At 33.1% G+C, this 10,446-nt stretch overlaps 3 protein-coding genes across 4 annotated transcripts in view; all 3 read right to left on the reverse strand.

Annotated features, from left to right (window-relative positions):
• Nucleotides 1-1,112: 1,112 nt before the first annotated feature.
• On the reverse strand, nt 1,113-4,114 carry LOC116346266 (cyclin-dependent kinase 4 inhibitor C-like). Of its 2 annotated transcripts, XR_004201571.1 has the most exons (13): nt 3,497-4,114; nt 3,346-3,373; nt 3,111-3,202; nt 2,954-3,052; nt 2,790-2,888; nt 2,621-2,696; nt 2,526-2,548; nt 2,354-2,452; nt 2,162-2,260; nt 2,008-2,106; nt 1,899-1,946; nt 1,336-1,467; nt 1,113-1,177 (listed from the first exon to the last, which is right to left on the reverse strand). XR_004201571.1 is itself a non-coding variant. In XM_031776209.1 (12 exons), exons 1-12 carry the CDS (start codon nt 3,555-3,557, stop codon nt 1,415-1,417), a joined length of 876 nt encoding a protein of 291 aa, XP_031632069.1. In that variant the 5' UTR covers nt 3,558-4,114; the 3' UTR covers nt 1,250-1,414. The 2 variants fall into 2 exon arrangements, 1 of the variants encoding a protein (XP_031632069.1); XM_031776209.1 differs by lacking the exon at nt 1,113-1,177 and having other exon boundaries at nt 1,250-1,467.
• A 113-nt stretch (nt 4,115-4,227) lies between these two features.
• Nucleotides 4,228-9,216, reverse strand: LOC116346261 (protein 5NUC-like). The gene is made up of 6 exons (XM_031776203.1): nt 8,763-9,216; nt 8,597-8,688; nt 8,126-8,382; nt 5,968-6,244; nt 5,257-5,898; nt 4,228-5,194 (listed from the first exon to the last, which is right to left on the reverse strand). The coding sequence occupies exons 1-6, from the start codon at nt 9,064-9,066 to the stop codon at nt 5,027-5,029; spliced, it is 1,740 nt and encodes a 579-aa protein (XP_031632063.1). The 5' UTR covers nt 9,067-9,216; the 3' UTR covers nt 4,228-5,026.
• A 1,134-nt stretch (nt 9,217-10,350) lies between these two features.
• The window catches only part of LOC116346274 (pickpocket protein 28-like), a 1,203-nt gene continuing 1,107 nt past the window's right edge, over nt 10,351-10,446 (reverse strand). Inside the window, exon 6 of the mRNA XM_031776217.1 lies at nt 10,351-10,364. Coding sequence (XP_031632077.1) covers nt 10,351-10,364 — 14 coding nt within the window. The remainder of the gene's footprint in view (nt 10,365-10,446) is intronic.

A 10,446-nucleotide genomic window follows, 5' to 3' on the forward strand; every position in this document is an offset into this window, starting at 1 on the left:
CTCAAAACTGCACCAAAACATAGAAAGATTAAGATGACTGATTTCATCGTTTGAATAAACATGTAATTCGATCTGTCTTATAATTACAAATAATTTATTTCGACAAAGAATTCGACGGTTTAATTTTTATTTTTTTGATGATTTTAACAAAGTTAATTGTAAATATCTCCAGTTCAGAAGTATAACGTCAAATAGGCTGCTTTGTAAATCAAGTGATTCTTATGACTGCGAAATATCACAGAAAGAAAATTATAATTTCATGCATTGCTTGTAATCACATTGATAAAATGTTGCTTTTTTTCTAATTTAAATTTAAAAATGTCTACCAAAATGAACTTCCTTCGAAATGTTTCATTTGTGATAACATGTTTTCGGTTTTTTTAATTCCATAATCTATGTCTGTTGAGCAAAACCCATAAATCATTGACGCATACAAAAGATTGAAAAATATAAAATTGTCTAATTATTATACCTACAAAGCTATCATGATCTTTGTACGAATAATATACGCATATTCGTGTATAATATATATCAATTCGACACATAGATAAATATATAGCGAAGAAAACGTTTGTATGTATATGTAAAGTTTAAAAGATTATGTTCAAATCCACTTCTTGCTCATTTTTCGTAGAAAAGTTCATTTTTAAATTAAACATTCATCTATCGCATGTGTTTTTATGTGGATTTATTTCAGAGTATCGTTATTTGCTACTGCTCAGCATATGACTGAGAACTGAGTAATGCTGAACTCGTACGGCTAACGCATACGAAACGGGTGCACGATACATATTCCCCTTTCGCTAGTTGACGCTATCATTGACGCTATTGCCGCTGCTGTTTCACTTACGCATAAAATACAACGGCATCAACGGTAACACACTATACCAGGGAACATACGAAGTGAAGGAGAACATATAAGAGACTGAGAGCAAAAACAGCACGTCGCATCTCTTGCTTTCACTTCGTATGTTTGGTCATATGTCATATACTTCTATCAATTCGTCTGTTTATATTAAAGGTGGCTGCTATTATCGGGGAAAAAGAAATAAAACAAGGAATATTTATTTCATTTAAAAGAATCATTTTAATAATAATTTTCTTGAATGTGATGCAAATTTTTCGGAACTTGGTCTAATTTAACCAGAAAACCACGATATTATTTTTTCCCAAAAACCTGAAATTCAAATAAATAGAAAAAAGTTTTTAATAGCATAGGTGTTGACGCGAATTTTTATATGATGACGAAAGGAGGATGGGACTTTGTAAGTCAGTTAAAAGTTATTGGTAGCACTTCACATATAAACAAATGGAAATAATATCAGTGATACCAACATAAAAATGAGGAAATCCCATTCTCCTTTTACAGGGGATCTCAAAATCCATGGGAAGTCCTCGCAAGAGTTAATTTTATCTAGTATAAATGGGGTTGGATGACCTTTTTTAAATCTGAACCCTCATCAACACCTAAAAGACTGATATTGTCACTTTTTGCGCAATGCGATTTTCTTAAGAAAGTTTTTAAGTTTAACCGTTCAACGCTCAAAATAACTCGACAAATGTCCTCCAAGGGGCAAGCGTTCAGGATCGCATACATTTATGCGATACATTGAATGAATCGTTTGATGCGAATCAAATAACGCAAACACAACGCTAACGATGTCGCTGTGAGTACGGACCTGACAGCGCACGACGTGCTTATATGATACACGTAATGATGTGAATGTTCAATAAAGCAAGACCGTCGTGTGCTACTAGATCCGCACGTACAACGACAGCGTTAGCGTTATTTGATGCGCATAAAATGATGCATGCATCATTCAATGTATCGCATAAATGTATGCGATCCTGAACGCTTGCCAAGGGATGCTTTCGACGTCGATACATAATGTACTTACTTTTTTTAGTATTCATTGTTTGAATGATTTCAATAATTTTCGCATTTCCTGAATAAAGAAAAGAATGTTTATCTATTATGAATATACAAATTTTTTTTATATTAAATACCTGTTTTTTTAGCTATGTCCAGCGGTGTATCATTGTTACTATTTTTCAAATTAGCATAAGCTTTCTGCCGCTTCAAAATCTCCACAATATTCTCAAACTCTGGAAGGCATAACAAAAGTCACACAGAATTTTATTTACTTTTGAATTAAAATACCATTCTCAACGGCTCTGTGCAGCGGTGACCATCCGTTGTTTTCTTGCTTGTTAACATCGGCACCGTGTTCAATTACCATTATAACGACATCTTCATTACCTTTGAATGAAAAACATGAATTTCCATTTGGTTCATAGGGAAAAAGAAAATCAATTGCAATCATGACCAAACAAATAAAAAAATAAATCAAACCTGCCATAGCAGCGAGGTATAAGGGCGTTTCACCCTCATCGGTCTGTATATTTACATTTGCCCCGGCTTTTAGTAAGAGTTCAACAATGCGGAGATAACCTATGGAAATGATTTTGATACAAAGTTTAGGCATTTTTTATTTTTCGAAACATTTTGTTGACTTTAAAATCACCTTTTTTTGCAGCCATATTTAATCTAAAGTGCAAATAAGAGATGCAATAATTAAACAAATTTCAAGAACGGGACTCAAATAGTTTCTCTACTTACGGTGTCCATCCGTCACTTTTTTTCACATTTACATCAGCACCATGTTTGATTAGTATGTCGACAACACGATCGTGACCTTAATTTGATTAAATTTTTAAAATTTCCTTAAATGTTCATTCACTCACATTGCGCGTGTTAAATATATTCAGAATTTGGAGACTTTTGTTACCATTTAAAGTTGCATCAAAAATGGGAGCACGTCCATATATTTGTTTTAAATTAACATCAGCACCATTTTCAATTAGCAGTAAAACTACATCATTGTGACCTGACAATAGATTCAAGCATTTTAGTTAATGCTTTTTGGATATGTTTATAAAATGCAGCAAATACCATTGGCTGCTGCAGTAAAAATTGGCGTCCTTCCACCTCCATCCAAGATATTTACATTAATTCCATTTGCCAGCAATTCTTTGATTTTTTGTGCATCACCTGTGTGCCCAAAAACGGACGACTTTATAACTTTTATCATACATTTTTTATCACTCACCGGATGCAGCGGCCTTCTGAAACTCGCTCCATGGTTTTCCAGATGACTGAATTGTTGTTAAGGTATTTGTACTTGAAGCACTTGAAGCAGACCTGCCAACGAACACCAACGAACGGTTCGTTCGATCGTAGAATTTTATATTCAATTTTTATGTTTTTTTTTTTGATTTTTCATACAAAATAATAATTTAAACAATAAATGTGACAAATTACAATATAAAATCACTTGTACTCACGCGCTTGCAATGTGATTGATTCCATTATCTGGAAATAAATCGAAATCGCTATACAAATGTTCTAATTTACAGTGATACGCCAAAATCTTTTATGTTTTACTTGACATAAATGTTTGAATTTCATTTAATTATCTATTTTATTAAAACATACCAGGAATGTAATTGCTCAATACTGCACCAAAGCATAGAAAAATTAAGATGATTGGTTTCATCGTTTGTATAAACACTTAATTTGATCTTTCAGAGATATAATTGGGAAAAATAATGAACGGTAAATTTTCTCTTCTCTTTTATTTCGACAAAGAATTCGACAGTTTAATTAATTTTTTTGTGATGATTTTAAGAAAGTTAATTGTAAATATCTCCAGCTTAGAAGTATAACGACAAATGGGCTGCTTTTCAAATCAAGTGATTTTTATAACTGCGAAATATCACAGAAAGAAAATTATAAATTCATGCATTGCTTGTAATCACATTGATAAAATGTTGCCATACTGTGGAAGCGATGTCACTTTCCTAAACAAAATCACTACTGAACTTTGTTCAAGGTATTGGCCCTCTATCAATTGTTTTGGTATTATTTACTAAGCAGTTGTCTGTGAACGATACAATCTCGTGTATTATTGGTTCGGAGAAAAATTGTTAGTGCGTTGGAACAAAGAAATTCGTTTGCTTCCATCCTTTGAATGTTGCTTTTTTCGAATTTGAAAACCGAGAGTCGAGCGCTATCCTACATATATAAATACACTGTGACGTCACACATCTTACACAGAAACGACATCTTTGTAAGACAGACTAACTACAATGTAAAAGTATAGCGAGAGGGGAAGGGAGTAAATAAAAAGGGGAAACAGATACGTTTGATTTACATTGTAGTTAGTCGGTTATTAATAGATGGCGTTTATATAGTGTGCCCTTATTGCGCTTGACTCTCGTTGAAAACATGTTTTCGAGTTTTTATTCCATAATCTATGTCTGTAGGGTAAAACCCATGATACAATCAATGACGCATACAAAAGATTGAAAAATATCATATTTTAAATATGAAATTAGTTATTCCCGCAAAGCTTCCAAGATAATGTTTGTTCGTTTGCACCAGGGCGGTCAGCATCACAGTATCAATTTCTCTTATATTGCAGCGCTATTCACAATAAACAATCAATTAATGTTATTAATGTTGTAATTGTCTAATATTCGCTTCAACGTTATAGACTCTGCGTACAAGTCGAATTTGTATTTTGACCCATTCATATGAACCAAATTTAGTTTACCTAACTAGTTGGAGGTGCAGAGGATTAAGGCTCGCATTTTGACTCTTCAAAATGGAGAACTTTTTTTGAGAAAATAAAATAGAATCGTTTTGGAGATTCCATGAAAAATTCATTTTGGTTTCAAATAAATTATTATTGTTATTGTCGACCATAAACTTATTACTAGTGAATTTTGAAGCAACTTGAGTCAAAGATCACTTTTCAAACATAATTTCCAAATACGAGCCATTTGAGGTCGTTTAAAGAGCTGGAGGAGCATTGAGGCCTCAGAACACTTCTCCTCACATTTATCGCTGAGAAAAACTATTTAAATGAAAATTACGCACTAAACTACAAAATACTTTCCCCTTACACACTAGATGTGTGCGGAAAAGTAATATTCCAATTGAGACACAGCCATCTATAAACTATCAATCACGAATCTCGCCTAAGGATTTAACACCAGAATCTGTTCCAAATGCGGGTAAATTGAGCATTGTGGTGCGGTTTTCAACCACCGGATAAACCGTTCGATACTCTTCAACGTAACGTCGGACAGCTTCAGTTTCGGTAATATTCAAGCTTTGTACTTTAAAATCCTGCAATAAAAAAGGTTGAAAGAAAAAGTTCAACTTAAGTAAAAAAGCGAATAATTATTTACTTTCAACATAGAATAATCGTCGCCGCTATCGTACAAGAATTGAGGTAAAATGACGCCATACACTTTTCTGAAATCAAGTTTCGAATAGTGAGGATGTTCACAATCGGCGCACAAAATTTCTACCGACTTAACTCGATCACCTTCTTTATTTTTCATATCGTAGATAACACGAACGCCTGACATTTGTAGGAATCTACCTCGATTACCGTTGTATTGTTCCACTGAATGTTCAAGTACTTGCAAAATACCGGCACCGGTAATACTCATCAGTAGCATTGAATGTTCAAATGGAACAGTTGTTATTAAATCAAATTTTGTAATTTTGCCACGTTTTATAGACGTACGTATGGCACCGGAATGTATAAAACATACTGCAGCATCCGTCCAATATTCACCTTCGTGCTGTTTAACTCTGGCATGAATGAGTGCATCAGCTACCATATTGCCGAAATTACATTCAGTTTTGCGACATGAATCGCCGTTCAAATGGACCTTTGTATTGCCGATTACCGTTGTCGTTAGATCCACCACTTTCGGTCGATATTTTTCCAACAATGCCAATGTTTCTGGATCTTGTTTTATCGATGCATTCAATAGAATTGGAGCACCAGCCCAATTAATTACATTTCCGTCGGCATCAAACTAAACAAGAAAATTTGAATTTTTAAAATCAACAGTAATCAATGATGACACATTTCCATTGGAACTTACACTTAATTCCAATTTACCAAGGTACTTAGTGTAGGCATAGGCTTGAACCACTGGCACCCTTTTACCGCTGCTTTGTTTGATCACCGTTGGATAGGGGCCAACAATTTCTTCGATGTCCGGCTGTTTGCCGCTATACAAAAATGTATGCGAATGAGCACCCACAACGACGTCGACGAGCGGACAATTTTTCGCTATATCTTGATCAACCTTATAACCAGAATGACCTAACGCAATGATGATTTTGACACCGGTATTTTTTAATGCTTCGGCTTCATCACTTCAAATCGGTAATGAGGGAAAAACCAATAATTTTTATTTTATTTTATTTTATTTTCTTTTTATTTGGAAATGTATGGTATATGACTACAATCAACAGGCCCAAAGCCCTCTTACAGATCATAATCACGAGATAATAATTTTGGGTTTTTAATATTAATGAATAATTGATTTTTAATAATAATGGTGAAAGAATGGTAGAATAATATGAGAGTAAACTGTTTTAAGTTGATAATGATATAAGAAAAAAGAAATATAGTATATAAATGAGGAAATGCAATTAAGTTGCATTAGGAAGTCATAACCTATCTGAAATTAGGCCATAGTTCATTTGGTAATGATGAATTGATAGCATGTTTAGAACGAGTCAACGAATTCTCCAGTAGGTCAATGTCAGAAAAATGATCATTATGTTGTCTTTTTAATCTTAGAGCGAGGGAGAAATACTCAATATTCGTTGTAACTGCCGGTACATAGAAAATAGGTGTGAATCTGGTTACTCTAGCAGGAACATTTATGTTGAATGATTGAGTCAAACTTGTGTTGAATTTCCTCGACATTATTTTATATAGAAATAGTTCATCAAAATACAACCTTCTTGTGAATAATGATTTCATATCAAGATGTTCCAACCTAGACTCGTATGTCCCCCGAGGAATATTAAATTTATAGCATAAAATACGAGTGAATTTCCTTTGTATATTTTCAATTATGTGTGTATAGATATGATAATATGGATTCCAAACTACTGAACCGTATTCAAGAATATTCCTCACATATGTGAAATATAGCATTTTGTGTGTATTGATGTTACTAAATGGTTTTAATGATCTACAAATGAATCCCAAGGTTCTTGAAGCTTTTGATATAATAGTTCTGACATGGTTCTGGAATGATAGCTTGTGATCAAAAATAACTCCGAGATCTTTTATAATATCTGTTCTTTTCACGGTTGAATTATTGATTTTGTAGGCATAATGTTGAAAATTTCTTTCAGATCGCCTTGTGAACGAAACTACTGCACACTTATCAGTGTTGAGTTCCAATTTGTTTTTATCGCACCAATTAGAAAGTTTGGAAAGATCATTTTGGAGCTTACGACAATCGTTGATGTCGCCAATTAAATTGTAAATTTTACAATCATCCGCGAACAGCAAGACATTGCATTCTAATTCATTAGGCAAATCGTTGATGAAAAGCGAAAATAGTAGAGGTGACAGTATGCAACCCTGAGGTACTGAGGAAGAAGGGTGTATTGCGTTCGATTTTATACCATTTACGCATACATACTGAATGCGATCAGTGAGGAATGAGTAAATCCATGTTTTAATGCAGTTACCTAGGGGAAAGTTGTCGAGCTTTTTCATCAATATTTTATGAACCACTTTATCAAATGCCTTTGAAAAGTCTGTATAAATGGAATCAATTTGACCACCGTTAGCCATATTTGATGATAAGAAGTTTACGTATTCTGCTAGGTTTGTTATTGTTGATTTGCTTTTAGCAAAACCGTGCTGTTGCGGAACAATTAAATCTTGAACTTTGTTCTGAATAAAAGAGTAAATTAATTTTTCAAAAATTTTTGATGCTGCAGATAGAATTGAAATTGGTCTGTAATTAAGAACGTTGGATTTATCACCATTTTTATGTAGTGGAGTTATTAAGCTTATTTTCCATTTAGAGGGGAATATTTTTTGGCGTAATGAATTGTTGAAGATTATTTTTAGGGGTTCGTTTATGGAGAAAATTGTTCTTTTGTAAAAGAGTATGGGAATGTTATCTGGACTATTCGTTTTATGTTCATTCATCTGGCTAATAGTGTTAATAATAAAAACAATTAATATAGAAAATACACTTGTAAAAAAAAATGATATTCACTTACTTGATTGCCTCAATTTCTGAAATGAATTCCAAATCATTTTTAGTGGCAAGAAATTTAACTTCTGGTGTAAGATAACCGATGACACCCACTTTGAATTCGTTGATAACAAAAACCACTGACCTTTTCAGTGCGGCAGTTTGCCACACAATATGATCGGCTGAATTTTTTATATTTGCCGCTAATACTGGAAATGTGACATTATTTAAGAATGGCACCAAGCCACGCACACCCAAATCCAATTCGTGATTGCCCAATGTCTACAGTATCAATAAAATACCAAACAAAATGTAAAAAAAAACAGAATCAAGATTTCACCGTTTTTGAACTTTAACAAATAACGATTAAGCACTCGGCTTGGGAATAACCAATTGAATACACGAGAATGAATTTGGATTTTTGGTGGTGTTATACTTTAATGAAATCTCGGGAGAAGTCTCACATTCATTCTCGGACAATCAATTATAAACTCACGCTGGCATCAGGTTTTAGAATATTCATAAAATCCGATACAATTTGATCAGTGAAAATCGTGAACCACGGTGTTCCAGAGTAAGTATCGCCAGCTAAATATGAAATTTATTCACTATTTAAAGTTAATCACAAAACAGCCGAAATATTCCATCAAAATAATACTCACCATTCAAAAATAACACAGCCGGTCCATCTTCATCCGCCTTTTTACGATAGTCTTTCACAACGTATGAAATACGTGCCATGCCACCATAGCATTTGTTTTGATCCATTTCTTTTGAATCACACAATGAAGAATGCTGATCGGTTTGTTCGAAGTGAGCGTGCATATCGTTATTATGTAAAATGATCAAGTCTAATGCTGATTTTTTGTCAAGTCCACTTTGCAAGGGTACTGTTTGTGCTGTATTCATTAAAAAACCAATCACAAGCGCAATGCTAATCCGGTAACATGATTTTATTTGAGCCATTTTTTATTTGTTCACTCCAAAAGCACCAGAATATTATTATTCAATGACAAATGATTCAAATGAAAAACTATTTCAATTTTATTTTTGATAACACAACATAACAATTTGATGAATGAATTGACGTTATTACTTTGAAATTGTTTCACTACCGTCGCGTCGTTGATTTTAAAACAATAAAAGATTGTGTCTCTACACACTGGAAATTCCAAGTTATTTAATCGAAAGTTGAATACTATGGATGTTGAATGAGCATTGAATATTTCGCTGCTCTGTCGATCGACAGACTATTTATAAAGACTAACACATCGCAATATATCGCCGAAAAAGTGATGATGATCTCATTCGATTTTAATAATTTTACCATTTACTCTTTCACTCTTTATTACCATTTGGGTTCATGACGTCTTTATAATTTATTCGAAATGTTTGCACGGTGATAAGACATTTTTTGTATCATTAATATTTAAAGTCTCACATTCATAGTTAGGGTCAAAACATTACATTCGGCCGAATACTGAATATGTTAGAAAATGACCTTATTTTCGACAAAAGACAAATACCACAAAAATCTGGCTCTTCAGAAACGGTTTTTCTTTAATTAAGCACTTTTTTGCTTGAGTTTAGATTATGTTCGGTTCATTCGTTGAAATTTGATGACATTTTATTTACAATTTCAACTTATCAATAACAAATAAGATTTTTTGGGCAATAATAAAATTGAACGAAAAACATCAGAATTATCACCTTAAATTAAATCACCAGCGAATTGAAGGGAAATGCCAAATCCCCGATGGACGATTAACAGATAATTGTTGTATTTTATAACACATGGATAATGAATGAATTTATCACCGGTACTTATTTCCGTAGAAATTGTTGTCGTTCGCTCAAATAACCAACCCACAGCATAGAGTATTAACATATTTATTGAATTAATTCGACTTTTGGTCAATTACTGTAAAATTCGATTCCAAAATGTGCAATGTGCATTGTGCATGCAATATTGCTAGAATTTTAAAGAAATTATAATAAAATCTACTTGTTTATTGAATTAATTTGTTTAATGGTTTAATCTTTCAAATGGGTGAGGATTGAAGTGAGCTCAATGCTCTTTGGTTTTCATCGGGATTTGAGCTCACTTTAATCCTCACTCGTTCAAATAGAAAATAGAAACCTTATAGAGAAACATATGAGTAGTGGAAGGTTACATGAAATGCAATTGGTGCTACTAACGACAACACACAGTGATTTTATAAATTTATACCATCTAAAACTCCGTTTAACTTATAAAAATCCACCTATCAAGTTATCGATATGTTTATGACCATGAAGTTACCATGGCATTCAAAAATTAATTGAACACACGACCATTAATGCAAA

This window comes from Contarinia nasturtii, unplaced genomic scaffold, assembly GCF_009176525.2.
Source record: "Contarinia nasturtii isolate CC-2019 unplaced genomic scaffold, AAFC_CNas_1.1 Cnas_scaffold_1489, whole genome shotgun sequence".
Taxonomy (NCBI): Eukaryota; Metazoa; Arthropoda; class Insecta; order Diptera; family Cecidomyiidae; genus Contarinia; species Contarinia nasturtii.